Source organism: Rhinolophus ferrumequinum, chromosome 18, assembly GCF_004115265.2.
Source record: "Rhinolophus ferrumequinum isolate MPI-CBG mRhiFer1 chromosome 18, mRhiFer1_v1.p, whole genome shotgun sequence".
Taxonomy (NCBI): domain Eukaryota; kingdom Metazoa; phylum Chordata; class Mammalia; order Chiroptera; family Rhinolophidae; genus Rhinolophus; species Rhinolophus ferrumequinum.
In genome coordinates this window covers 61142530-61169694 of record NC_046301.1, presented here as the reverse complement: position 1 = coordinate 61169694, position 27165 = coordinate 61142530, and the positions used below count along the sequence as shown (strand labels likewise).

Here is a 27165-nt window from a genome sequence, read left to right as displayed (position 1 = left end):
AGAACTCATGGCGGCCCCCAGAACTGAGTTGAGGAACAGGCAGGAAGATCTGCTCATACAAATGGGCCACATGGCAGGGGAAGGACGGGGTCCAACACATGCAATGTATCTGCAGGGACCCTGGGCTCATTGCCACCTCCGAATCATGACAGACCAGGGACCTTGCTGTGAGGTCCCGGCCAGCCTCAGGGCCCATCCCTTGTGAGGTCAAGACCAGGGCCTGGCGAGAGGGAGAAGTTTCCAGCAACTTGGTCCATCAGGGCAGGGGTCCTGGGCTAGGGGTTCAGGAGCCTGACTCCATCTCCTCTTTCCAAGGAAGTGCTGGAGGGAGCCAAGTGTCACTGGAGTGAAACTCAGGCCAACCTTGGCATCTGATGAAAGCTCAGATCCCCAAGGCCTGGCAACAGAGCAACGGGGACCCTGCTGGCCTGGCAGGCTTGGGGACTGGCGTCCCCCTCGTCTGTTTGCAGAGGACAGAGCTGTTTCTGGCTGTTTTCCAGGGTAGGCGGCATTCCTGGGAGCAGAATTCCCGCCCAGGGACTGAGGCCCCAGGCAGGGAGGGGCGGAGCGCGACAGCTGGTTTTGTTTTTCATCCGCTGTCTTTGGTTTGGAAAAAAGGGCAGATGGCTCCAGAAATAAATATCTAGGAACGTGCCCCTCCCCCCCCAGCTGGTGATGGGCGGTGGCATCAGAACCCTGGCAAAGGTGCCATGCAAACAGCAACCGCAAAATGCAGCTCCCGGCACAAAACTGCACATGATTGAGATGGCAGAGATGGACACAGCCCTGGTGTCCATCAAATTACCACAGATTTAGGGCCTTTCTTAGAAATGTATTCTGTGACAGTTCTGAAGGCCAGAAATGCAAAATGGGCTTCACTGGGCTAAAACCCAGGTGAGGGCAGGGCTGCTCCCTCTGCAGGCTCCAGGGGAGAACCGTTTCTGGCCTTTTCCAGTTTCTAGAGGTGCCGTGTCTCTGCAACAGAGAGGCAACATGTCCGCAGGTCCTGGGACTAGGATGGGCACGTCTCTAGGGGTCGTTATACCAAACAACAGTAATAACTCCTAAATTCTTAAACCGCTCCTGGAAGTTGTCATGCCGTGCTTGCAAATCAAAGGGTAAGGCGACAAGGGCTTCTTTGGAAGGTATTTCCAAATAATGTGGAATTAATTCACTTGGAAGACAACTCTCTGCTTTCCGACGGAGCCAGTGCGCCCTCTGGCGGCCAGAAGCCATAGCAGCTCGCAGGCTCCTCCTGGTGGCCGGCAAACCCGGTGGCCTGGCATCCACCTCTGCCTCATCTGCCATCCTCCTGAGGAGCACAGGCTGCAACCCCCCTTGCAAAAGACCAAATGCTGCTGGCTCTGGAGCCATGAAATTTTACGTTTGAAAGGGGCCCCTGAGTAAAATCGACTCCCATTTTTCACACACGAGAAAACTTTGAGGGTGACTTTGTCCTGTGCCCAAGGTCGCAAAGCTAGATAGTCACAGCTGGAACAGAAACACCTATCTGTCCCCTCTCAATCTATTCTTCTGTGCTCAGCCCATTTTCTGGAAAGTTCTTTCACATGGCAATAAGGCAAGGAGTTAGGATCATGTTTGGTAAGTGCAGGAAGCAACTCAGGCAGGACGATGAGAGAGCAGAACCCCGGCCTGTGTCTGACACTTTTATCCTCACCTCCCCCGACCCTGCTCCCCATCACATTCTAATGCCACCCACATTCTGTGCATCTGTTTATGTATTTGGGGCCCTTTGTCAGACCACAAACTGTTGTGACATCTAGTATTTCCTTGCCCTTGGGGCTGAGAGCACTGGTGATGGCAGTGACATGTCCGGATGCCAGGCCCTTCTGACAGGAAAAGAGAAATGACAGCCAGCAGCCGTGGGTACAAAAATGGCACAATTTATTTGGATGCTCATGTGGGAACACCCACAGGCGTGGGAGAGGACCCTCCCTGCCCACAGTCCCCACCACCTTCCCTGACCTGACCGGGCGGAAGGTAAGAGCAGGTGATCTGGGGGTGCACAGTGGTGATGGCGTTTGGGCGTGGTTTTACATTTAAGAGGAGCTACATTCCTTAAGGCGGTTTTCTGCATCCTGCGGGGTCCGTGTGGACCCACTGGTGTCTGGGAGGACCGGGCCAACGCCTTGATAATCACACTTGTTTGGTGTGGGTGACAGCGCCCTTCTCCTCTGCGAGCACCCCAGACATCGGAGGGCCCCAGAGGCAAGTGTGGTTGGGGGAAGGGCTGCCAGGGGATAGGCCACTGCAGGTACCAGCGGGCAGGGAGGGTGGAGCTGGGGGCAATATATGGCTTCCTTCCGTCACTTCGAGTGGCTTCACACAAGCCCTGGCCACACCTCCTGTGGAGACAGTGCTGGGACTCTCGTCCCGTGGCCATGGAGGGCCACAACAAGGTTTCTACACAAAGCGGGCAGCCAGGCTCTGTGCAGGGTCATCGTGTTATTCAGAACACAGGGGCATTTATCTAGAGGAGCGGTGGGCTCACTGTTTACAGGTAGAAAACTTTCTTCCCCCAACATCTCAAGGTGGTCGTCAGGGAGACTGCAAAAAAACTCAATCTTTCATGATATGTGAAAGGCCCCAGGAAACCTGGGGTGCAGGTGTGGGATCTGGGAAGCCCTTAAAGATGAGCCCAGTGTTTTGGAGGGACTGAAGGAACAGAAAGAGACTGAGGAAGAAAGGTAGGAGGGGAGGGAGCAGGGGACATCGTACCTCTGTGACAGACACCGGGCTATGGGGGGCCTGGTGGAGGCGGGTTCCTGTCTCGCTGACCTGGAGCCCGCAGCCTGTCCCCTCCCACTCTGAGCACGTTAGGGGCATGTGGAGCCAGGCCTGCTGTGTCTGGTGGGTGGGGGCTGAGCTCGCCCCTGGGCAGATGCAAGTGCTTCACAGATGAAGTGGATTTTCCTGGTCGCTCACAGCACACAGAACCAGAGTCCAGGTTCACTCTTCCCCACCGCAGAGCTCGGGGAGGCTGGGCCCTGCCATGCGTAGATCCATGGCTGCTGCCACCTTGGAATCAGAGAGACAACTCAATGCCAGTGTTCAGTGGAGCTTGGGCAGCACAGAGCATGCTGTCCGATGGCTGCGGAGGTCACTGAGCTGCTGGGCCTGAAAACACGGTCCATGTTCCGGGGAGATGGCCCTGTCACTGCCTCAGGAACAGTGGGGCCAAGGGGGCCTCAGTGGCACATCCGTGCGGTCATTTCTTTCTGTTAAGAACAAGCAGGACATCAGGTATCATCATAAGAGGCAACGGAAATCACACACACACACACACACACACACGGAAAAGCGGGGATGCAGTCTCTAGGGAAGCACGGGCTTCATTGCTTCATTTAGAGCCAAACCTTACAGAAAAGGGAACAGACAGCAACACTCCTGCGATGGCAAGCTCCGTGAAGGCCAGAGAAGCTACTGGTGTCTACAGACACCAGCTGGTTGCCCATCCAGCTGCTCAACTCTGTGCTGTTGCTGAAAACAGCCACAGCAATGAGTGTGTGGCTGCATGTGACAATAAAGTTTTATTCACAAAACACAGTATACTGGCCCCTGTCTCATACACTGCATCAGACACCAGAAGGAACCTTCTGGAAAGCAGCCTGGGCATAAATAAAGACGAATACCCGTAAAACAACCTTTCACCTGGGGAACCCACTCTTGGAAATCTGTCCTCAACAGGTGACTGATAAACAAGACGTGGAGGCATGAGGACGCCCACCGTCACATTACGCAAGCTCGCAAAACCCTGAAAATCTTGCAAAACAGCTGACCAGATCGTCATACAGTCTGTGTCATCCACAGAAAACCATGGGGAAAGTCAAGACCTTATTACGTTATTGTCCAGCTGCTTCGAGAGAAAACTCTAGGCATCTCTACAAGAGAAATGATGATGGGATTATGCCACTAAATTATAAAAAACCGCAAGCAGATCACAAAAGTGCACACCACAGTGTTTAGTATTTGGTAAATAACAAGTTGAGGAGAGATTCACATAAAATGAACCATTATAAAGTGAACGATTCAGCGGCACTGACATCCACGAGAGAGTGCGGCCTCATCTCCCTGTTCCAAAACATTCCACCCCCCAGAGTAAAGCCCCTTCCCCATTAAGTGTGTGTACTAGTAACTTTAACTGTGGAGAAATGTGTACTGATAGCCAAAGCCTGCAAGGGAATATATAAAACTGAAAAAGTGACGGGAAGATGTTTTTAGCAATTTTTAAAAGTTGTAAAAGAGGGGCCGGCCTGGTGGCTCAGGCGGTTGGAGCTCCATGCTCCTAACTCCAAAGGCTGCCAGTTCGATTCCCACATGGGCCAGTGGGCTCTCAACCACAAGGTTGCCAGTTCAGTTCCTCAAGTCCCGCAAGGGATGGTGGGCAGCGCCCCTTGCAACTAAGATTGAACACAGCACCTTGAGCTGAGCTGCTGCTGAGCTCCCGGATGGCTCAGTTGGTTGGAGCGCGTCCTCTCAACCACAAGGTTGCCGGTTCAACTCCCGCAAGGGATGGTGGGCTGTGCCCCCTGCAACGAACAACGGCAACTGGACCTGGAGCTGAGCTGAGCTGCGCCCAACACAACTAAGACTGAAAGGACAACAACTTGAAGCTGAACGGCATCCTCCACAACTATGACTGAAAAGACAACAACTTGACTTGGAAAACAGACCTGGAAGTACACACTGTTCCCCAATAAAGTCCTGTTCCCCTTCCCCAATAAAATCTTAAAAAAAAAAAAAAAAAAGTAAAAGAATAGCCTTTCAAAGACCCAAAGACCCAAATCAATGGAGGAAACACCAGAAAAAGTGCCCATATGGAATCCAGGGGCCCTGCAAGGGCCTGAGAAGGGAACCTAGAGTTATGATGTCGGGGCAGCCCCGGGTCACCCCAGCGTTTCCAAGCTGGGGGGGTGCCCAAAGAGGGCCACGTAGATGCTCCCACTACCATAATAACTCTGGGGGTTCTGAGCACCAGTCCTGGGTTCTCACATTGGCCCCACCAGGACCCAAGGGACGCTCCTGACCCTTGTGAACAATGGTGGTGGCCGGTGGGCACTGGGAGATCAGCCACCTGCCACCCTTTGACACCACAGGTCCTGCTCAAAGCAATTTGGGGAACCCTGCGCTGGACCTGGGGAAGTGTGAGGTGTCCAGCACTGATCAGGCACTAAGTCTACAGCTCATGTGATGAGGAAGGGTCCCAAGTGAGCCACTTCTGCTACTTGAACTATCCCCTCTCTAGGGTGGGGTCAACATTGACTGATTTGGCAAATCCGCACACAGAGGAAGTGGATTCGCAGTTCTCAGGGTGATGGAATATTCTGGAATGAGTGGAGGTGACAGTCGCACACCCCGTGAATTTACTAAAAGCCACTGAATTATTCAGTTCACAATGGCTACTGTTAAGGTATGTAAATTTTACTTCAATGAAGAGGAGGAGGTTGGGGAGACGGGCCCACTGGGGCCATGGGCCGCTGTGTGTTCGTTCAGTGCACGTTCTATGCGGTTCAGTGTCTGTGGAGACTCAGCTTCCCCCACCGGGATAGTGAGTGGGGTGTGGCTGCAGGAAGGAGCTCCTGGAACCGTTCTGGGCCAAGCAATGGGGGTGCCCCCCTAGGGGACCTGTCAGCACGGCAGCCCCAGTATCCAGGGCCTTTGCATCACATGGGGCTGCATCCCCATGACACCCACCCACAGGGTGGCAGCTGAAAGAACCAAAACGAAATCCAGTGGGTGGGCCCCAGGCACCAGACTCTGGAAACCAAGCAACCTACATCCAGTGTCACCATCACAAATGTGGGCCAAAATCTAAAGAGCCAATGTCTGCTTCACTTGCTGACTCTGGGCATTTGGGCCCCCAGGATCGGGGGCTGCAGTGACTCCCTCCTGCCACCTCGCCGGCCCTCTCACCAGTGGCTCCAGCTCCTTGGTGTCGATGAGGCCGAACTCCTTGACAAAGTAGTAGAAGTGCTTGTAGCAGGTGTTGACGTGCGCCTCGGAGCCCATCTGCGCGATGCGGTCGAAGTGATGGATGTACACGTGCACGAACACACGAAACAGGCGTGACAGGATCTTCCTCACCACCTGCAGGAAGTTCTTGGGGAACGGCGTGCCTGCACGAGAGAGGGGTCACCTGGGGCTCAGAGGGGCTGACAGCCTGCTGTGGTCACACAGCCCGCCACGGCCGGTGACATTCCAGGAGGAGCCCCATTCTCCAGGACGCCCAACCCTGGTATTTGCGGCGCCAGCCCCAGGGAGCCCTCTGAAGTGCAGCACCACTCTGCTGCCTAATGAAGTCCAAGGGACAGGATGGGGACAGGTAAAGCCCATCCTCAGGGCACCTGACGTCAGCTGCTCAGACCCCAGGTGTCGAGGCCTCGCTGGGAACGCTCTGGGAGCCACGCATTCCTTCTGCCTTTCCCCAGAGTCCTTTCAGAACCAGAACGTTCCCGGCCTGCAGGTCTGCCAGCTGTGGGTCTGCTGTTTCCACTTCGGGGTCCGGCCATGGGCTTCTGTGTGTGCGTATTTCTAGTACCGTTTATTTTTCTTAACAGATATTGGACAACACATAAAAACATATTTTTTTCACTTGGTATTTTCCACTTGCTATCTTTATCTCTCTCCTTCTTAGTATGCTTTTATAATATTTAAATTTGATGGTCTTGTCACAGCTTAACTGAATGCAGAGACTATGCTGTAATTTCTTCTCCTGTTACTGAATTTAACACTTTATTTCTTTATCTGTTAAAACTGGCAAAATATACCCACCATGAGATTCCCCATCCGAACCATTCTAGGTGACAGCTGGTGGCACCTGGCACGTTCACAGCACCGTGTGCCCTCATGGGCTCTTTCCCACTTGTCCACCAAGACTTCATGCCCCACAGGACAGATGGAAGGCGTGTGTTCATGAGATCCAACCAGAGCTACCAGGTGGGCGCCTGGGACCAGAAAGGACAGACCAGCCCATCCTCAAAGAGAGGGCCTCAGGGGCTCATGGCCCAGGGGACACACAGATGTCGCTAACCGTGGGGAAGCCCTGGTGCACCAGACACATGCCCCCTGGAGATGGGATGTCAGCAGCTGGACAGCACTGTGCTCAGGGGGCCTGTGGTCGGCTAGGTAACGGCCCAAAGATGTCGAGGCGAGTGTGGGAAGGCTCACGACGTGGTGTCCGCAGCAAAACCGAGACCCGGAGCCCTGACCGGGGAGCTGACAGGGCTCCTCAGAATGGGAAAGGGTCTGAGACGTGTCCAGTTACAAGCAAGTGGGGAGGAACTGGCTCTCTGCGCGTGCGCCCTCCTGCGGCTCTGGGAGCAACAGCCTCCCTGAGTGAGAACTGATGACGGTATTATATTCCCTTGGCTCCAAGCGTCTGAACAGTCTTGTGTCACAGCGGCTCGTGGGGGACCTAACTCTGAGGAAGGTTCCTTCAGCATCAGTGAGACTTCTCAGTTTTCTCCACCTGATGGGAGAAAAGGCTGAAGAGAAGGTATGCTTGACTCTCCTGAGAGGAGCCCATGTTCACGGGTGTCTGAGGAGTAGGTGCTGTCCTTGAAGGCCTTTAAAAGCCACATGGAGGGATGGTCCCCTCAAGGGGGTGGTGACCCCATGCACTAAGGGCCTCTAACAGTGGTTAGAAATCAGAGAACATGGAGCAGAGAAAGGCAAAACAGAGCTCCTGGCTCGGAGCCCGACCTACACGAGACTGGGTCTGATGCTGACCCCACCCCCTCCCTGCTCTCCAGGGCGGTGCTGGGGGAGGGGGCCACGTCGAGCAGCCCAGCCTAGGACAAGGGCCTAGAAATGGAATCCTCAGGACTGTGCTGCCTGTGCTTGCAATGGTACCCTCATGCCGGGGGTGAAAATCTAGCCCACCCCTGCTTTTGTAAATAAAGTTTTATTGGAACACAGGCCCGCCCATTTTGTTCATATAGTGTCCATGGCAGCTTTCAGGCTACATGGCAGATCTGAGAAGCTGAGACAGAACATCTGACTCATAAAGCCGGAGAGATTTACTGTCTGGTCCTCTTTGGGAAAAGTCTGCTGGCCTCAGTCTAACACTACAGAGCACGGGCTGGTGGCTTGGCGACTAAGTGGGTGGACAGGCGTCGACGGCACTTGGAGCCTGTCCTTCCCTTGCTCAGCCACAAATCTAACCCCAAGGGGTGCACGGCAGGCTCTGGTTTTCAGAAGCATCGTGGACAAGAAGCAGGTACCGCTGTTATGTGCACAGCGTTTCATTCCACCTTCCTGGTTTGGGTCGGAACAGGCCGAGGGGCCCAGGATTGGCAGACAGGGCGGGAAGGTGAGGCCTGGGCCAGGCAGGCCCCCGGGGAAAGCAGCAGCAACCCCAGAACCCATGACGAGAGCCTGGATGTCAGGGTGTGGCCTCAGAACCGCTGCTGGGCAGCCGTGTGGTGTCTGCCAAGTTCATTTTCTAGTTTTCGTCAGTTTCCTCTTTGATAAAATTGCTGGCATTCTCCTTCTCAGACGAGGGGCTGACAAGGGGTGCTCAGGGTCTAAGATCTAGGAGGAGGCCCTGTGCCAGCAGGTCGAGTCAGAACAGGGAACACGTGCAGGCCAGGCTTCAGGGCTGCAACACAGTCTTGGTGACCTGTCGGGGGCTATCCAGGAATTCCTCCTTTGAGAAAGTGTCCATCGCGGGCCAGTCTTTTCTCAGACGGGCCTCTGAAAGCCCTCTGCTAGCCTCTGGCCATTTCCTGTACAGATGGCAAGTGAGGTCCAGAGGGGTGAGAAACTTGACCAGCGACCAAGAACTGGAGCCTGAGACCCACAAGGACATGGGCCCCCAGACCCGTTCACCGTTTCCCATGAAGTTGTGTTGAGACCGATGGTGAAAGCGAGAAGGGCCTGAGTTGGTCTCCGGGGGCTGCTGTAAGAAATTACCTGCGGCTCAGGTGCTCCCTCACAGTCCTGGAGGCCAGGGCTCCCACATCGGTCTCGCGTGGCTGAGGTCAAGGTGGGGGCAGCACTGCTTCCTTCTGGAGGTTCCAGAAGAACCCATTTCCTGCCTTTTCTGGAAGCTGCTGGCATTCCTGGGCTCACGATCCCTTTCTGAAGTCTGTTGTCACATTACCTTTCTCTATCTGTCGCATTTCCATGTGCCACCCCTTTGTAAGGATCCTTGTGATGACATTTAGGATCCACCTGGATAATCCAGAATAACTGCCCCATCTCAAGAGCCTTTACTTGAAGCAAACCATGGCCCGTCCACACATGGAGTGCTACCCGGCCGTGGGAAGGAGGGAGGCACCGACACTCACCACAAAGTGGATGGACCTTTTTTTTTTTTTTTAAAGGAGGGGGAAGCTCACAGTGGCCCATGCAGGGATCAAACCGGCAACCTAGGTGTTATTAGCACCGCGCTCTAACCAACTGAGGTAACTGGCCGCCCCCACGTGGATGGACCCCGAACACACGGGGCTCATGAGAGAAGCCAGACACACAAGGCCACACAGTGTGGGATTCCACTTACATGAAATGTCTAGAACAGGCACGTCCACAGACAGGAAGTGGGTCAGTGGTTGTCAGGAGCTAGGGAGGGTCGGGGGTGACTGCTGATGGGGACGGGGCTTATCTTGGGGGGTGGAATGTTCTGAACGCCACTGGACTGTGCACTGTAAGCGGAGGACTTCCTGGCCTGGGGCTTCTCTCAGTAAAGCCGATCGCGGGCACGGCCCCCCGGCCCAACTCACCGACGCTGGTAGGGAAGACGTCCTCGTTGTTGATCTGCACCTCGATCCAGTCCATCAGCAGGTCCATGTAACGCGGGGCGGACAGCGCTGTGGGTTTGCGGAACTTCTGTTCGTCCTGCCAGCGGTACTCGTACTTGGGGCCCCCCGACATGACGGGGCACGACTGCTCGGTGCAGCCGTCGCTGATGGTGCCATAGATGAGGTTGACGCGGTTGAAGAAGTCCACCACGTGCACGGCCACCCAGTCGTTGAGCTCCTCGCCGGCGGGCAGCTGCACTGCCAGCTTCAGGTCCAGCCCCGCGTTCAGCGACGCCTGTGCCCGCTTGTGCAGCTCGAACCGCTGTGTGCCCGGCTCGAACTTGCGCTTGGGGCGGAAGGTCTTGTCCTTGTTGAAGACCTGCTTCAGGAAGGGGTTGGACATCGTGACTCGGCCTCGCTGCGTGCTCCTGGAGGGATGCTCGTGCCCGTCACCAACCCAGAGGTGGCGGGAAACTCAGGGGCCCTGGGTCTTCCCTAAGATCTGAAATAAAGAAACAGGAAGAATTGTCATCTGTTCCCAGAAACCCAGTTCTGGAAGCATGAGTGGGCAGGACTGGGGAGTTCCCCAGGACTTGCGTTTTTTTTTTTTTTTTTTTTAAAGTTTCAGTTTGTACAAAACAACATAAATACACATTTACACCCCTCACAAAGTGATAACCCCCCCGAAGTCTACTACCCATCTGACACTGTACACAGCTGTTACAATAGCGTTGATTATATTCCCCATGCTGTACTTTACATCCTGTGACTATATATATAATATATATATATATATTTAAGTTGACATTCAATATATATTATTTGCGTATTAGTTTTATGTGTACAGCACATTACTCTGCCATAAAAAAGAATGAAATCTTACCATCTGCAACATGGATGGACCTAGAGAGTATTGTGCCAAGTAAAATAAGTCAGACTGAGAAAGACAAATATATGATCTCACTTATATGTGGAATCTAAAGCACAAAATAAATGAGCCAACAAAACAGAAGTAGACTCAGAAATACAGAGAAAAAACTGATGGTTGCCAGATGGGAGGGGGGTTGGGGGATGGGGGAGAAGGTGAAGGGATTACAAAGTACAAACTGGTAGTCACAGAATAGTCACAGAGATATGAACTATGGTATGGAGAATATAATCAATAACATAAAGATGTAGGGTGCCAGATGGGTACTGGACTTACTGGGGGGATCACTTCATAGATTACATAAATGTCTAACCAGGACTCGTGGTTTTGAGTGTCACTAAAAGGGTGCCAGCTCCACAGAGCACAGAACAAAACTGCCCCGTGGGTGTCCCGACTCCTCAGAGCAGGAGATGCTGAGTCAGGGCCCCTGGGTACCCAGACCATCCAGGTCCTCCGCCCCTGCCCAGAGGCTTTCTGTGAAGTGGGAAAGAGCGCTGAAACACGCATGGCAACTAAGGGTAACTGCAGCGGGCTAAGCGGTAGCATCTGTAAAGACATGTCCACATGCCCGGGAAGGAAGAACAGGACCTTATTTGGAAAAAGGGTCTTTGCAAATGTGATTAAGGATATCGGGCCATGCTCATCCTGGATTATCTGGGTGACCCTAGGTCCAGTGACAAGTGTCCTTATAAAAGAAGACAGAGACGCACAGGGAGACGGCCATGTGATGATGGGAGGCAGAGATGGGGTAATATGTCCACAGGCCAAGGGACGTCAGGGATTGCCACACCACCGGAGCTGGGAGAGGCCTGGAACAGACACTCCCTGGAGGCTCAGAAGGGACCAGCCCTGCCGACACCCTCCAGCGGGGCTGGCGGGGGAGAAATTCCTGTTGCTTCTGTTCTTCCCTGTGTCCAGTGATGAAAGCGAACACTCAGGCCGCAGTCACCACGGCCTCCCCCATGGTGGTGCTAGTCGGCGACAGCCCCCCAGCCCCCCCCCCCGTCCCCCCCATCCCGGCTCTCTGGGACTGTGTATGTCGGGGTCTCTGGGGAGCTCACCAGGGAGAAGCCGCAGAAGGGGAAGTGCAGAAGAGAGGAAGTGAGAGCAGGGCCTGTGCAACTCCTGGCTAGCTGCAGTGTGCACCCGCCCGCGGGAGGAATAACCGGTGACAACATTCTAGTGAGTTCCCAGACCCCTTTTGCTGAGTTTAAATTTCAGTGTGAACAAAGAAGGGGCAACAGGGTAAACCTGACAAGCTCAGTGACTGACAGTAACCACATGGGGTGGTCTGATCACAAATTCCTCCTGGGCAGGGCGTGGTGGGCACTCACGCGCCACGACCAAGGCTTCCTCAGTGAAAGGCAGCCTGTACCCTAAGGGAGCCCTGTCCAAATAAATGCTCGTGTCCCTAGGATAACACACCTTGAAATGCCAGAGCCCTTGCGGGTGTAACCACCCTCATAGTCACCCTGTCACCCACATACCACCTCTATGTGCCGTAAATGCGAAATGTCAGCTGTCCTGAACTATCCTGCACCCACCCGTGTCTGCATTTTCCTTTTTAGCCAATCCTATCGATTTCCTGCTTTGTTTTCTCCTTAATCTTGTTAACCTCCCACCAGTGGTTTCATGTAACCTTTCTTCCTGTTCCTCCTTCGAGTCCAAAAGCAGAAAGAACTGCAAACCGCCATTCTCTAGAGTATTTCCTCAGCTCGTTGAGACCTTGCTTCTGGGCATGCCCTCAGTTTCGCTCAAATAAACTCTTATAAATTCTTACAAGGTTCTTCTACAGGTTGAAAGTCCTTTCGTCAACACTGGGAGTTCACTGCTGTGACCTGCACCCTGCCCTCCAGACCCAGCACACTGTGCATCAAATTACCACTGAGGTGCTTTGAACAGCCGAATTATCAGAAAGTTCTAGATATCTTGTGTCTGAAACGGGCCTCACACCTCTGTAGGGACACTGCTCAACCCGCAGTGCCCAGGATGGCCCCCAGGGACAGTGATCCAGAGTCTGGGCTCAGCCAGGACACAGTGCGGCCCTACACCAGGTCCAGTCCAGTCCGTCCTGGGCCCAGAGGCTCCTGCCCGACTCCAAGGGAGCCAGCACACATACACCGTGTCCTGGGGGCAAAGGCAGAGTAACTCTGAGGGTAAAATGGCCCGAGGGCACTGATGATTTCAGCCAGTGTTTAGGGAGAGCTGAGTGGTGACTTTGCCACCTCCTGGAGCCCAGCGTTCCCTTCCCATCTCTGGGTGCAGGTAGAAGAGTATCTACGAGGGTAGGGGACTCCCAGGTCCTGGCCTTCCAGAAATTCCTCTAGAACTGCAGGCAATGCGAGTCTCTCTCATTGTTGGGATCAGAGGGGACGCCGCAAACTGCCAGCACAGTTTTTGTCTGCTTAACAAAGACTTTCCAGCAGAAGGCCAAGCTCTGTCTTCTGGAAGCCTTTGGTTTAATCCCAGAGACTAGACAGACAATACAAAATGCCTACCTCAGTGTTCTCAGCTGGGTGAGCCTGCCCCCAGGGGACGCTGGGCAGTATCTGGGGACCTCTAGGGTTGTCAGACTGGGGATGCTCCTGGCATCAAGACGGTGGGGCCAAGCATCCCAGTGCCCAGGATGTGCCCACCTGCCCCCAGAGAGCGACCCAGCCACAGTGTCTCAGTGCCGTGGGATGAGGGTAGGGAACAGTGGTGGGGAAGAGACCCTGCTTTAGGTCATTTCACACAATTGGTGAAATTGGGCAGAGCTGCGCTTCCATGTGGCCCAAACCATGTAAAACCCAAAAGCTGCACATGGGGACAGAGGAGCCAAGCAAAGACAAAATGGCCAGAAGGATGGGAGAAATGCCAGTGCAAAGGGGAGGAACCCCCTCACACACGAGGATGGCTATGATCAAAAAGGACAATCAGTGGTGCTGGTGAGGACGGGGAGAAATCAGAATGCTTGTGCCCAGCTGGTGGGAATGTGAAATGGGACAGTGCTGTGGGAAGTGGTCTGGCAGTTACGCAAACAGGTACCATCTGACCCAGCAACTCACTCCTAGCCGTCTACCCTAGAGAAATGACAACACATGTCCACACAAAACCTGTACATGGACGTCCACAGCAGCAGGATTCATAATCATCGCTGAAGGGTGGGGTCAGCCCGAGTGTCCATTAGCAGGTGATGGACACACACAGTGTGGCCCATCCACATAAGACATATTACTCAGCCGTGAAAAGGAGGGAGGCGCTGACACTCGCCACAACGTGGATGGACCTTGAACACACGGTGCTCCTGAGAGAAGCCGGACACACAGTGTGTGATTCCATTTACGTGAAACGTCCAGAACAGGCACGTCCACAGAGACAGGAAGTGGGTTAGTGGTTGTCAGGGCTGGGAAGGGGGTGAGGGTGACTGCTGATGGGGATGGGGCTTCCTTTAGGTTGATGGAGTGTTCTGGAACTGGCCACGGGTGGTGGCTGCACAGCACTGTGACTGTACCAGATGTCAGTGCACAGGGCACTTTCAGTGGGTGGCGTGTAGTATACGTGACTGGTATCTAACAAAGCTGTTATTTTTAAAAGTAGGGGGACAAGCAGAGCAAGTGTTAGCTGAGCCTCTGCCCCGGGAATCTCAAAGAACTAAAGATGCTGCCTCTCTCTCAAACTGAGGCAGGCACTCCTGTAAAACGGCTGTCTGCTGTGAAATGCAACCCAACTACACAAAACAAAGGTACAGTGAACCATTTGCCCGGAGTGCGAATGACACCACCAGAGGCCGGCTGTGCTCTGGAGCACGGAGGGTCCAGTGCCGACCACCAGACCAGACATACCTTCACTTCCTTCCCCAAAGCCAGCCCTGGGGCTCTGGCCCCCACTGTCACTTCCTGCCACATTGGTTAACACCCAGCTAGGCACTTTATAGTGACTCTTGGAGGAAAACACTATTCCCACTTTACAGATGGGGAAAATGAGGCCCCAATAGGGTCTCCCCTCGGCATTGCTGACATCAGGGCCAGGTCACACTCTGTGGGGGTGTCCTGGGCACTGTGGGGTGTTAAAGAGCATCCCTGGCCCCACCACTTGATGCCAGGAGCACCTCCTGTGCTGACAACCACAGAATCGCCCAGTGTCCACTGGGGGCATCACTGCCCCAGGAGAGAGCCCCTGGGTTAGAGGATAACAACTCAGTACTAACTAGTTTATGATGATTACGTAGGTCAGTGATTCAGGCTGTGCCGCTGGTAGACGAGAAGCCTGACTGAGCGGGATGCATGGATCCTGTGGTTGAAACTGCAGTTCTTGCTGTCGGGCCTCGTACTGCCATAACTCACCAGCTCTCTGTTATTCCGGCTTCCACCCGTTTTATCCCAAATCCCGGGCCAGGAGCCCTCTGGGCGGGGCTCTCCCACACCGGGCACCTCTGCAACGACAGCAGAGTCCAGACCAGTGACCCTCTCTGGTTTTGTGGGTGGGCATGGCCCCAGGTGCCCTGGACCTGGAGGGTGGAAGGTGGTGCCTCCAAGAAGGGAAAGGGACCCAAGAGGGGAAAGGGCAGGTGCAGCCATAAATACCCACCTGCCCGCTTCTCTTCTACCACGGGAGGGCCCGACGGGGCCCAGCCCAACACCCTCCAGAAAGCTCCAAGTAAGAGGCCACCTCCCAACCCTCATCTCTGAGACTAGCTGAGGCAGCCCAGGACCCTCCATGCCATGGGCATGTGTGCCAGACCTGACGGTAAGGACACTGAGGCACCACCTGGAACTGCTAACTGCCCAAGCAGCCCTCATACCTGCTCAGGTGATGAATATGCAAACAGCTGCTCAGAAAAGCGAGGAGCTTCCTAGAGCCCACACTTTCTCATGCTTGGTCTTGTTGCAGCCTCCAAACACCCCTTCACATGGGCGAGGGCAGCTCCACTTGGCAAGACGAAGCGGGTCTACTAGCTGAGGGGGGCTGGCCCTGTGCCATAGGGCCCCGCAACCGCCTCTATTGTAGGTTCCTGTTTACCCTGCAGCAAACCTACCCGATGGGACCCCAACACAAACAAATCTGTACCCACCTGACCGGTTGCTGCCTTCTATTTATTATGGGGCCTCTTGGGTGACGGTTGGGAGCTGAACCCGACAAGTTCATCTGGGGACAAGTAACCTGCGCAGACAGGAGCCTCAGGGAACCGCAGAGCCTCTAGGCCAGCCACCCTGTCCCTGTCCACATCTACCTAAAGCTGTCACCCAGAAAGTTCTAGAAGGTTCTGTAAGACTGGGCAGGCCAGCGGAAGGAGCTTGCGAGGCTGCTACTCACCTTCCTGACTCTTCTCAGAAGGTGGGAGGGTGTTTTTTTTTTAAGTGGAAACAATGGTTTTCTGGAAACCTTCATGGATGGGCAATTCCCATCAAAGCCAACAACTTTCTGTCAGAAACACACCCACGTTCTGTGCGGCCCAGGGGTGGCTGGCCGCCGACCCCCGTCGCTCCCCCACACCCCATTACCGTCTCTGCAGAGCCTTTCTCCCAGCTCCTTTTAGAACACCTCCAAGGGCACCAGCGTGGGGAATGGTGGGACCAGCGTCTGGAAATCCAATTCTAAGAGGTCTCCTGGCTCCCAGTCAGACAAGATGTGCTGGCACTTAGAAGTTTCTAGAGTGACACAGGTAAGATGACAAAATTCCGCTGAGCCAACATACACCCACCCCTTTTTTTTTTCTGAAAACAAAACAAAACACAGTTCCTCTGAGCAACCGCCTCTTGTGACCCCCTCTACCCCCCCAGAGAGGCGCAGCGGCCCAGCCCCTCGCCACTTCCTTCCGGTGCCTGGTGCCTCCACAGCCTGCCTCTGCGGCTGACACTGCCCCAGACCTGGTGGGGGTGGGGCTGGAGGGGCAGGCCCCACCCTGCGGGGCACTCACAGGGCGGCTCGGCCTTTCCCCCCACCTCCCATCCCCGCATAGGGAGGGGGAGGGTGTTTGCATTTTGTTGGTGTTTTGCACTCACATCTTGGTTTCCTGGGTGAAGTTCTCCAACTTGTATTGTTCGAGGGCAGGTAGTGAGGTTTGTGGGGGCCGCCCCAGGCCAGGTGTTACTGAGGGGTTCCTTAGATTCCAGCCCAACTGAGACATAATTTACATCCTTTAAATTCCTCCCTTTTAAAGTACACGTGCTGGTGGCTTTTGGGAAAATCAGAGTGTGCAACTGTCCCCTCTAATTCCGGGCCACTCCCGTCACCCCAAGACACTGTGCCCATCAGCAGTCACTGCCCATCCCATTACGGGTGGAATCATGTCCCCAAAATAGATATGTTCAAGTCCTGTCACCTTGTTTGGAAGCGGGGTCTCTGCAGGTATAATTAGCTAAGGTGAGGTCACACTGGAGTGGGGTGGCCCTAATGCAATGACACATCTTTAAAAGAGGGAGATTTGGACACACATACACAGGGGAGATGGTCCTGTGACGACGGAGGCAGATGTGGTATTGCGTCAACAAGCCCAGGGACACCAAGGGCTGCCACTAAGTCAGCAGCAGCCGGGAGAGGCAGGAGGGACCCACCCAGGGCCTGTGAGCAGAGAGCCCGCAGCAAATGGAAGTAGGCTGGGACCTGAATTGGGGTCCCTAACAGTCCGTGTCTGCTCCAGAAAAATAGAGGGGGCCTGAGGTGTGCACAGACCAGCGTGAGGATCTTGCACCTGACAGAGAACTCCTCCCCCTGCCTTAGTTTTCCACAGGGCAAATACAGATACAGTGTTTGACAAGACCGTGCTGCCTGGGGAATAGACAGGAGAAGAAGGTGAGTGGTTATGGGTCCTTGTGTCCACCTCTGAGGACTCGGCCCAAGGTTTCAGGAGATGCCACCACGTCCTAACTGAACAGAGCCTGTGTGTCAGGACACACGGAACGGTGCCCCTGAACACGCACACACTTGCCCTCGCTGGCTGTCCACGCTTCCCTCTGCCATCGTGATCCTGGGGCCGTGGACTTGACTGTGACTGACCTCGGAGGAGAGAAACGAAGGGTAAAGGAGCCACAGCTCTGAGCCGTCCACCACGAGCCAGGTCCTTCCACTCAAGGGTCACACTCTCTCCTGGGTGCTGTAAGCTCCCAGCAAGTCAGCTACAGCTGTGGTCTCACCAGGTGGTCATGTCCCCAGGGGACGCTAGGTGATGTCTGCATATCTGTAGATGTCATGACTGGGGGTGCTCCTGGCATCAAGTGGGTGGGGCCAGGGCTGCTGCTCAGCACCCACAGTGCCAGACACTGCCCCCTCAGGCAATGGCCTGGCCCCACCTCGATGTGTTACATGGGACTCGGTCGGCAGGAGTTACCCTGTCCTTTCCAGAATGCAGTTTCTTAAGTCAGATTCCCCGCTTCTGCTTAAGTAATCTGAACTTTGGGATTCCAGGAAATCAGGAACAGGGCTCACCAGCTGGGGCTCATCTGGAACTTCCCAGAGTAAACACCCAAGTTCCCAGCCGCTGCTGGGGAATTTTGTTAAACCTCCATTTTATGAGGCTCTGGGGATGTGAGAACAGCTCCTGAAGGATGATTAATGGCTGACTTTTCCGCGAACTTAGGAGCACAGCCAAAGCGTTTGCACAGATGAAATAGCCCGCCCTACACCTGTCTGAATATGAAACGCTAAAAAGTTCAGGAACTGAACTCGCACTTCTGTGAAACCCTCAGGGACTGAAATGACCTCTTTTGCTTCTGCGGGGGCGGTGGGGGGGAAGAGGGCAGAGAGGAGAGAGAGAAAGGGGAGAGATGGAGAGGGAGAGAGAGAGAAAGGGGAAGAGAGGGGAAGAGAGAGGGGGAGGAAAGGGGAGAAAGGGGGAGAGAGAGGGAGAAAAGGGGAGAAAGGGGAAGAAATGAGGAGTGGGGAGAGAGGGGGAGACAAGGGGAGAGAGGGGAGGCCACTTAAGACTGCAGCACAGGGAGAATTCTCGCTGCACTTGGCTTTGCAGGACATGCAAAGATGATACAGACACAGTCTCTTCTTTAGGGAGGTGCCAATAAAAAGTAAGCTATCAGCCATGAAAAAACACAACTAAATACAGATGAGTAAGGGAAAGAAGCCAGTCTGACAGGGCGACACACTGTGATTCCAACTAACTCTAGGACATTCTGGAAAAGGCAGAATGAGACAGACAGTGAAAGGATGGGGATTGGTGGGGAGGAGGGATGAATGGGTGGAGCCCAGAGGAATTTTAGGGCAGAGAAAGTACTCTGCATGACACTAATGGTGGACACATGTCATCGTACATTTGCCCCCATCCATAGAATGTACACCACCAACAGTGAGTGAACCTGACGCTAATCCTGTCAGTGTAGGTTCATCCTGGAAACAAACGTCCCGCTCTGGTGGGGGATGTTGAGAGTGGGGGAGGCCCTGCATGTATGGGGGTAGGGGGTACTGGAAAGTCTCTGTACCTTCGCCTCAACTATGCCACGAGCCTGAAACTGCTCTAAAAAGTAGTCTATTAAAAAAAATTATACCTAATTCCAATTCCCCCATCCCAACACAGCGAGCGTCTGGCTAAACCCCGTGCATAGCTCACCCCATTTAAGAAATTAGTAGAGCCACAAACAGGAAGCAAAAAACAACAAAGTCTATGAAAGCAGGAGATGGACATACATTTGTGGAAAGAATAAGCACCATGGAAGGCACTAGAAATACAACGTGCGCCCCATGTGGAATTTCAAATTTTCCAGTAGCCACACTGCAAACTAAGAAACGAAACTGCTGAAATTAATATTCTAATGCCGTGTTTCCCCGAAAATAAGACCTAGCTGGACAATCAGCTCTAATGCGTCTTTTGGAGCAAAAATTAATATAAGACCTGGTCTTAAGATCAGGTATAGTATAATAATAATATAATATAATATAATATAAGACCGGGTCTTATATTAATTTTTGCTCCAAAAGACGCATTAGAGCTGATTGCCCGGCTAGGTCTTATTTTTGGGAAAACAGGGTATATTCCATTTAACCCAAAAGCAGCAAGACACCATCTCAGTAGAGAAAATACTAAGGAGATATTTTGCCTTTTGGGAACATAACAATCTCCACAACCTGGCACGCACAGCACATCCTAATTTAGACCCGCGATGTTTCAAGGACTCATTAGCCACGCATGGCTGGTGACTGCTGTCCTGGACAGGTCAGCTCCAGAGAGGTTGTTGTGTGTTTTTTTTAATTATTAGTCCCAGGTGTACAAAACACCACAATGATTAGACATTTACACCCCTCACAAAGGGATAATCCTAACAAGTCTACTACCCATCTGACCAGAGGTTTTTAAAAGAGGGGGAAAAAACCACCTATTGGAAGACCAATGGGACAGGTGTTGTCTGAGGTGGGTGCTGGATGCCTACCCCAGGGAGGGGAGAGCACATCAGAGTAGGTTCCAGGGTGAAGAAACAAAGGGGACTTTCCCACAGGGAGGAGGGAGGCTGGGCCCCCCTGGGGGTTGCAGGCAGAGGGCCAGGGCAGCCAGGTCTTCCACTTGCTGTGTTCTCACTCCATAATCAGTACACTCGTTTAATAAATTCTGATAACAGACCCTGACAGGACAGCGCAAACAGGTGAGGGAAAAACATCAGTCCTTAAGACGTCAACTAGTGGGGAGGGGCGCTGGGGCTCCACCAGGCGTTGGCCAGAGGTGGGACCCTGGCATCACTCAGCAAAGAATCTGTAAAATGGGCTGATAAGAGCCCCCTACATATTAGGTGGACTGAGGAATGAGGAAGCAGTTGCCTGGAGGCCACGTGTAACAGAAGCAGGTCCAAAACCAGATGGTGCAGGCAGGCCCCTGGGCTGTGAAACATGCCAAAGTGTAAGTGCATCATGTTCAAAATTTACCCGACAGTATGCTTTCAGAATGTGCAGCTCATTGTGTGCCAATTAACCTCTATAAAAATAATAAACAAAAAGACAGGAAGAATCTTACCCCAAAGTTCACAGTGGCTCTCTGGGTGGTAGGTCACCCATGATTTACTTTCTGCTTTGTGATTTTCTGTATTTTCCATCCACTCCCCTTCCTCTTTCAGTGACATTTTATAAAATAGTCATTTAAAACAAACGACAGCCGTCCAGGCAGTGCAGAGACGAGGCTGTGAAGTCCCCTCAATGGGCAGTGCTGACACCGCCGATACCTCGTGCACAGCCCTTGCCCAGTGCTCAGTGACTCCGGAGCCAAGGAAGCAAGAGGCGCACTTTTAAAAACCTAGTCCCGGTGGTTTGGAAACCCTGAAATCCTGCGGACTTGATCCAAACCAGGAAGCGGGGTCCTGGCGATAGTTAGTGTCACGGCCCATGGTTGACCCCAAAGTGACATTTGTAGCCGAAATCGACCGAAAGCCCACTACAGCTCGCTTCCCGCAGCCCGCCTTCGCCTCTCCTGAGGGACTAGAACTCCCATTGCCCGTATTCGCTCATCTGAGGACCCACCTATCGTCTCACGCCGCAGAGCCGTGCCGCAGTCCCCTCCGTCCTCTGTCTCCTGTCGTCAGGCCCCTGCTCGGATTGCCTCGCCACCCGTTAGCGCCGGCCGTTAGCATAGCCCGCCGCGGAGGAACACCGCGCACGCCCCGGACACGCCCGCCCAGCCGGATCTACCTCCGCCACAGACCGAGTCTTTTCCGGAAGCGGAGCTGGGGGCGGACGTCTAGACCGAGAGGGGCAGACCCGGTTACCGCGCTCTACGTTGTCTGACAGTCAAAGAAGGGCCGTGATACCATTGGCTGCTGCTCGCGGCTCAGCCCGTGGGAGGAGCTTCCGCAGTGCTGGGGTTGCGGGGCGGGGCCTCCAGCAGGAGCCGTCCCAGAAGAAGTTTGCACCGGTCTGGGCGCTCTGAGGGCGGGGCCAAGATGAGGGAGGGTTTGGAGACGCGGGGGTTGGAGGGGCGGCTCGTGGGCGTGCCATGGAGGCGGAACCGGCCTCGTCAGTTGTCCGTTGCGGGGGCGGGGCCTGCGCCGGGGGAGGTACAGCGGCTCGGCCAGGATCTGGAGGGCGCCGTCGGTTGGTGCGCGGCGGACGGGGGCGGGTCATGGCGCTGCTTCTGTGTCTGGGCCTGACCGCGGCGCTGGCCCGCGGCTGCCTTCATTGCCACCGCAACTTCTCGGAGAAATTCTCCTTCTACCGCCATCACGTGAACCTCAAGTCCTGGTGGGTGGGCGACATCCCCGTGTCGGGCTCGTTGCTCACCTACTGGAGCCAGGACACGATGAAGGAGCTGCACCTAGCCATCCCCGCGGAGATCAGTGAGTGCGGGGTGGGGGGGGGTCCCGCCCCGGAGCGCTCCCGGACCAGCCAGACACCGGCCGGGCAGCTCACCCGCCTCCTCTTCCCGCCCCCAGCCCGGGAGAAGCTGGGCCAAGTGGCGAACGCCGTATACCAGAAAATGGATCAGCTGTACCAGGGGAAGATGTATTTCCCGGGTAAGGGGCTGCCCACCGGCCCAGGAGACGCCCCTCTGTCCATCGCCTGAGCTTGATTTTCTTCCTCCTGCCTCCTCCCATTAGGGTATTTCCCCAGCGAGCTTCGAGCCATTTTCCGGGAGCAGGTGCACCTCATCCAGAATGCCATCATTGAAAGTGAGCCAATAAGGACTGGGAGGGGGGAGAGGGTGCTGCCCAGAGCCTTGGGGACTCAGGGCCACGGGCGTATTTCAGAGTCCGCATAGAGGATGGGGGGGCCGGGCCAGGGTGTGGCTGGGGCTGGAGTGATGTGATGTGGACAGGGTATCAGTGCAGCTGGGTGGTAGAACTTAGAGCCTGCACCTGGCACGGACAGCACAGAAAGCGGGGAGCAGAGCAGCTCCCCTAGGGAGGGACCCTTTCATCTCACGGACACCAACCGGCAAGGCCCCTAAGGATAAATCCCATGCCTCCCTCCCCGCCACCTCTCCCAACCAGTCCCTGGAGGTACCAGTGAGTATTGCTGCAGCCCAGCCCCGTGGTGGCTCCATCCCAGGCTTGGGGCCATACCACGGGGCTGATGGACAAACCCTGAGCCTTGGGCAGACCAGAGAAGGTGGGCTGGAGCGGGGGACAGGCTGGGCCTGCTAGAAGGCGCCCACCGTGCTCTTGTCCCCGCACAGGCCGTATCGACTGTCAGCGTCACTGTGGTGAGTGTGCCTTTGTCCAGGCTGTGGGGTGCAAGGGTGGCAGTGTGGGGCCCTGGAGGATGAGGGGAGCCCGCAGCCACCTCTCGTTGTGTTACAGGCATCTTCCAGTATGAGACCATCTCATGCATCAACTGCACGGACTCACATGTCGTCTGCTTTGGCTACAACTGCGAGTAGGGCTCAGGCGTGGCAGCTATGCTGAGGGCCCCGCTGTCCACGGGGTCTGAGCCTCTCCCCAAGGGGACCCTCCTGTGCCTCCTCCCTGGCCTTTCACCACCTGGGTAGGGTGGGTGGACCCAGCTGGTCCTGTGACCTCGGGGCCACACCACCTTCACGCCCCATGTCCCTGCAGGTCATCGGTGCAATGGGAGACAGCTGTGCAGGGCCTCCTCCTTTACATGTGAGTTGGGGCAGCCCCGCTCGGAGAGGGGACCCAGACCGAGGCCACTTGGCTCCTGACTCTAAACCCACTGTCATTATAGAAATAATTGGCACAAGTAAGTTCCCTGTCGCCCCAAACCCAACGTGAGTTTTATCAGAGGCAGCAGGGTAAGTATGTGCAGGGTCGGCCGCCAGGAGGCAGGACCTGGCCCCTCTGCTCAGGGCCCCAGCCCCTTCCTCCCTCGAGGGTCTCTGAGGTCAATTGGCACAAGAGGGTAGATCATCCTGGTCAAATGGTCCCCATAAAGCCTGGGGGTGGCAGGGCTGTGCTCAGAACGTAGGAGGAACCCCCCACGATGTGTGGGCCCTAAGGAGGGACCTGGGGATCACAGGCACAGCCTCAGCCCCAAACTCGGGGCTGACCGGGGCCTGATCATGTCTTTCAGACAGGACACCAACATGAGGTAAGGTCCCCTTGGCCCGTCTTCTGCAAAGCCCTGGCCTGGGTGGGGGATGAGAACGGGTGGAGTGGGGTCCGATGGATGGGGGTGTTGGACAGGGTGGGCACAGCCAGGCAGGGTTCTCTCTGCACCTGGGACATGCCAGACATCACCTGTGCAACATCCATGTGATCACTTCATGAATAAACATGTCCTCCTCCTCGCCACCTGGATGCCCAGTACCACTCCAGCCTTGTGAGTCACCCAGAGGAAGAGGCTGCAGAGACCTTGCGGGGCCGGGGCGGGGGCTGGGGCAGGGCTCCAGGGACAGGGGTTGTGCTTAAGCCAGAGATCAAAACCCATAGGCCAATTTACAGCAGACTCCACCCACGCACTTTTGCAGCCTGTCATGGGAATACTGGGTGGGGACCAAAAAACAGGCAAGGCCTCCCCGTTCAGCTTTGAGGGTCTGTGTGCAACCTTGTTACATGCCCCCACGGGGAGGAGAGACCCAGTCCCCAGTGGAGACCCAGTAGTCGGGGGAGGCGGGGAAGGGCGAGGAACTACTGAGGCGCCTGTCTCCTCACAGCCTGGTATCACCAAGCTTCACATGTCTAGAGCCCCCACACCTGGCCAACCTGACCCTGGAAACTGCTTCTGAGTGCCTGACGCAGCACTGACGGCCACTGACGGCCGCGAGCCCACCGGCCCCGCCCCAGCCTCGACGTGGGGCCGGGACTCATCTGGGCTGTCCCAGCCTGACCCTGTGGAGCAGCTTGCTGCTCCCTGGGGTTCCCCCACCCCATCAGAGCCTGGGCAGAGGGGGGAGGAGGGGAAGGGAGATGGGTCTGTATATGGCAGATGCCAGGCCGGATCAGAGCTACTGGATGGATGATTAAATGTCCCTGACACTTCTCATCGCGGAGCAGTCCCTGTGGGGGTGGGGACAACCACACGGGGTACCGGGGCCAGACAGTGGGTCCAGGGGATCTGCCTAAGTATATCTGGACAGGCTCTCCTGGAAATGAGTTTGGGAGCAAGTGGGTTCTTCCTATGACTCAAAACCAGAGTGCAGTCTGATGAAAACCAGGGCTGGCGTGTTGTAGGGTTCAGATCATGAGGTTGTGTGGGGCTGAACCTCAGCCCAAGGAGCCCCACTACACTGCTGCTTTCTGCAAACACTCCACGTGGATTCTGAAGGAGGTTTCCCCAGAGGAGCTTGGTGGGGGCTAGACAGCTTCTTTGGGAGGGATGCTGGCTCAGAAGCAAGCACGGCCCGGACGTGTCTGCATGCCTGTCTCGAGCCTGGGGACCCTGCATGGCTTTCTGCTGAGGTTTCGCGGACAATGCTGGCCAACATTTTCATGGGAGCATTTGTGTTTAGGTCAGGAAAACTCGGCAGGGGTTAAAACAGCGGTGACACTCCGGGTAGACTGTCCAATGGCAGTCACAGGATGTGTTGAACAAGCGCCCTCCTGAGGGCCACGTGCTGGGAGCAGGGCTGGTAGACGACCAGAATCATGGTCACTGCTCTTCCTGCTACCTCGGCCTTTTCCAGCCCGTGCGGCTGGCACCACTGCAGGATGCACCTTTTCCTAAAGAACAGCCGGAAAAAGCCTCCTGGTGAACGCTGGTAAAAGGTGGCCTTTCTCCCCATCAGGGCACCCCAAGCTGGGGTCTACTGTGCGGCCGGTCTGTGCTCACTCCTCGACCTCCCACACTCTGGGATTCAAGCTGTGGCTGGTTTGGTCTTTGTCCACTTACCTAGCCTGACTCAGCTCGAATTATCCCTGTCCACGCAGCATCAGGACGGCCCGTGGAAACGCGAATTAATGCAATACCAGCAGGACCTCCCAACATCTGCTCCCACTGCTGCCCCTCTCACCAGTGGGGTCCCCACTACACTGAACCCAGGGGCCTGGAGAGCCGATGGGGGTCATGTCATCTCCTGAAGGGATGGGGGTGCAGGGGGCAACAGGGGCAGGGCTTCCCAGCACGCTGCCCTCCGCCTGGGTGCCCCACAGCCCCCATTCAGCAGCTCAGGGACTGTCTAGAAATGCCGGCTGTGCAATAACCACCCCCTCCCCCACTGTGGAGTGATGACCGGGGCACATACTGCCACGGGCGTGAGACCCAACAGGTAAATGTATGTTTTGCAAGTTTATTGATCATCTTGACACAAAATCATGACAGCAGCGTGATAATGTCTCTCCTTTACACGGGAATGTTGACAGCAAATAAATTCTTATATAACACATCATACAATTTTTGAGATTCTAGAATCACTGCACAGGATTCTGCAATAGATTACATGCTAAAGTGACAGTTTTCATCAAAAGGAAAATTAAAACGTCATTGAGGACCATCATCTCTGAGGAAAGTTCCATCTTACTGGGGTGGGAAGGGTCCCCTTGCCCTGCCTGGGAGGTGCATTAAAGGGGCCCGGCCTCCCCAGGACACACGTGCTTCACCACCAGGGCCATGGAACCGAGGACTAGGCCCTCCTGGCAGCTGCAGGCATACGTGGGACAAACCCTGTGGAACATTCAGTGACGAGAAAGGGACCTGGAATTGTAGCACTCTACAAGTTGCCCCTAATAAGGCCAACCGAGACATATTCTACTGAAAGGAAACTGACAAAAAGGTCAAATCCCTGTTCTGTCAGGGGTCCCAGATGGATCCCTACCCTTGGTGTCCACCGCCATTATCCTCCCGGCACACGAACACCACAGTGGGACACAGAATGCAATGGACAGCGGCCTGCACGACCCTTTTCCCACCATGTGTCCTGGGGAGAGAGGACCTGACTCAACTGTGACAGGTGACGGGTAATGTCAATGTCACCGTGGTGAGCAGCCGGCCCGTTCTTCACTCCCCAAGTGCCACCAGGCAGGGGACTTGGGGGCTTGTGGGACAGGATGACTCCACAAAAGCAGGATGCTCCCCCTCCCAGCCACCCATCCGCTGACTGCCCCGCATCCAGAGCCCACCAGGGCTGGCCTGGCCAGCGGTCACGCTGGCTCCTTGGGCAGCCCGTGGCTGGCATGCAGCCAGCCCCAGCTACAGGAGCCACTGCTGGTTTGGGGACTGAAAAGGGGTTTCACCCCAAAGAGTGGGAAGGGGCAAAGTAAAAGAGATGACAGCAGAAATCAATGAACACATGACCTCGATGTCTAACTGGTGACACGGCGGCTTTAGATTAACGCGGGGCTGGATAAGTACATGCGACAGGAGAAACCTAGCACTTGGAACGTATCTCTCCATCGCAGTCTCGCCAATGACACTCAGCACTTGGCCAGTGTCGCCTTCACCTCCTCCAGCAGGTTGCTGAGCAGCGTCGAGTCGCTACACTTGCCATCCACCGACACAGACTTCTCACCCTGAAAAGGGAAACCGCCGGGAACGCTGCAGCCCCATGGCTACACGCTGTCCTACACGTGGGGCTTTGCTAATCAAACAGGAGGGGTCCCAGGTAAATGGCAAAGCATGTGCACGTCTCCCACAAGGAGCTATGAGGCCTGAATGGAGGCCTAGAGCGGTAGCCTG

The 27165-nt window shown here is 55.1% G+C and overlaps 3 protein-coding genes across 12 annotated transcripts in view; 1 reads left to right on the top strand and 2 right to left on the bottom strand.

Annotated features, from left to right (window-relative positions):
* Positions 1-1889: 1889 nt before the first annotated feature.
* Positions 1890-21359, bottom strand: MOB3A (MOB kinase activator 3A). Of its 3 annotated transcripts, XM_033134563.1 has the most exons (6): positions 21121-21359; positions 16173-16319; positions 15743-15831; positions 9744-10263; positions 5935-6137; positions 1890-3239 (listed from the first exon to the last, which is right to left on the bottom strand). In XM_033134563.1, exons 4-6 carry the CDS (start codon positions 10162-10164, stop codon positions 3210-3212), a joined length of 654 nt encoding a protein of 217 aa, XP_032990454.1. In that variant the 5' UTR covers positions 10165-10263; positions 15743-15831; positions 16173-16319; positions 21121-21359; the 3' UTR covers positions 1890-3209. The 3 variants fall into 3 exon arrangements, with proteins under 3 accessions (XP_032990454.1, XP_032990453.1, XP_032990452.1); XM_033134562.1 differs by lacking the exon at positions 15743-15831; XM_033134561.1 differs by lacking the exons at positions 15743-15831; positions 16173-16319 and having other exon boundaries at positions 21121-21358.
* A 294-nt stretch (positions 21360-21653) lies between these two features.
* On the top strand, positions 21654-24304 carry IZUMO4 (IZUMO family member 4). Of its 5 annotated transcripts, none has more exons than XR_004425524.1 (11): positions 21654-21932; positions 22029-22109; positions 22194-22265; positions 22587-22601; positions 22772-22798; positions 22896-22971; positions 23151-23198; positions 23281-23295; positions 23626-23643; positions 23786-23874; positions 24209-24304. XR_004425524.1 is itself a non-coding variant. In XM_033133467.1 (11 exons), exons 1-11 carry the CDS (start codon positions 21719-21721, stop codon positions 24297-24299), a joined length of 672 nt encoding a protein of 223 aa, XP_032989358.1. In that variant the 5' UTR covers positions 21654-21718. The 5 variants fall into 5 exon arrangements, 4 of the variants coding, with proteins under 4 accessions (XP_032989358.1, XP_032989359.1, XP_032989360.1 ...); XM_033133467.1 differs by having other exon boundaries at positions 23860-23874; positions 24209-24299; XM_033133468.1 differs by lacking the exon at positions 22587-22601 and having other exon boundaries at positions 23860-23874; positions 24209-24299.
* Positions 24305-25760: 1456 nt separating this feature from the next.
* Positions 25761-27165, bottom strand: part of AP3D1 (adaptor related protein complex 3 subunit delta 1) — a 35743-nt gene continuing 34338 nt past the window's right edge. For all 4 annotated transcript variants that reach the window (XM_033134028.1, XM_033134026.1, XM_033134027.1 and 1 more), the window contains one exon: positions 25761-26999. Coding sequence is in view for 3 of the 4 variants with exons in the window: in XM_033134026.1 (XP_032989917.1) it covers positions 26904-26999 (96 nt within the window). In the remaining variant the exon portion in view is untranslated. The remainder of the gene's footprint in view (positions 27000-27165) is intronic.

What these genes read in the sequence shown, in the direction of transcription:
- MOB3A (XM_033134563.1), bottom strand. Translation starts at nt 10,164, where the DNA reads ATGTCCAACCCCTTCCTGAAGCAGGTCTTCAACAAGGACAAGACCTTC. An exon ending in CGTCTTCCCTACCAGCGTCG is followed by an intron (nt 6,138 to 9,743) that starts GTGAGTTGGGCC and finishes TCTCTCGTGCAG; the next exon opens with GCACGCCGTTCCCCAAGAAC. An exon ending in CCAAGGAGCTGGAGCCACTG is followed by an intron (nt 3,240 to 5,934) that starts GTGAGAGGGCCG and finishes TGTTCTTAACAG; the next exon opens with AAAGAAATGACCGCACGGAT.
- IZUMO4 (XM_033133467.1), top strand. Translation starts at nt 21,719, where the DNA reads ATGGCGCTGCTTCTGTGTCTGGGCCTGACCGCGGCGCTGGCCCGCGGC. An exon ending in AGCCATCCCCGCGGAGATCA is followed by an intron (nt 21,933 to 22,028) that starts GTGAGTGCGGGG and finishes TCCCGCCCCCAG; the next exon opens with CCCGGGAGAAGCTGGGCCAA. An exon ending in TGCTTTGGCTACAACTGCGA is followed by an intron (nt 22,972 to 23,150) that starts GTAGGGCTCAGG and finishes ATGTCCCTGCAG; the next exon opens with GTCATCGGTGCAATGGGAGA.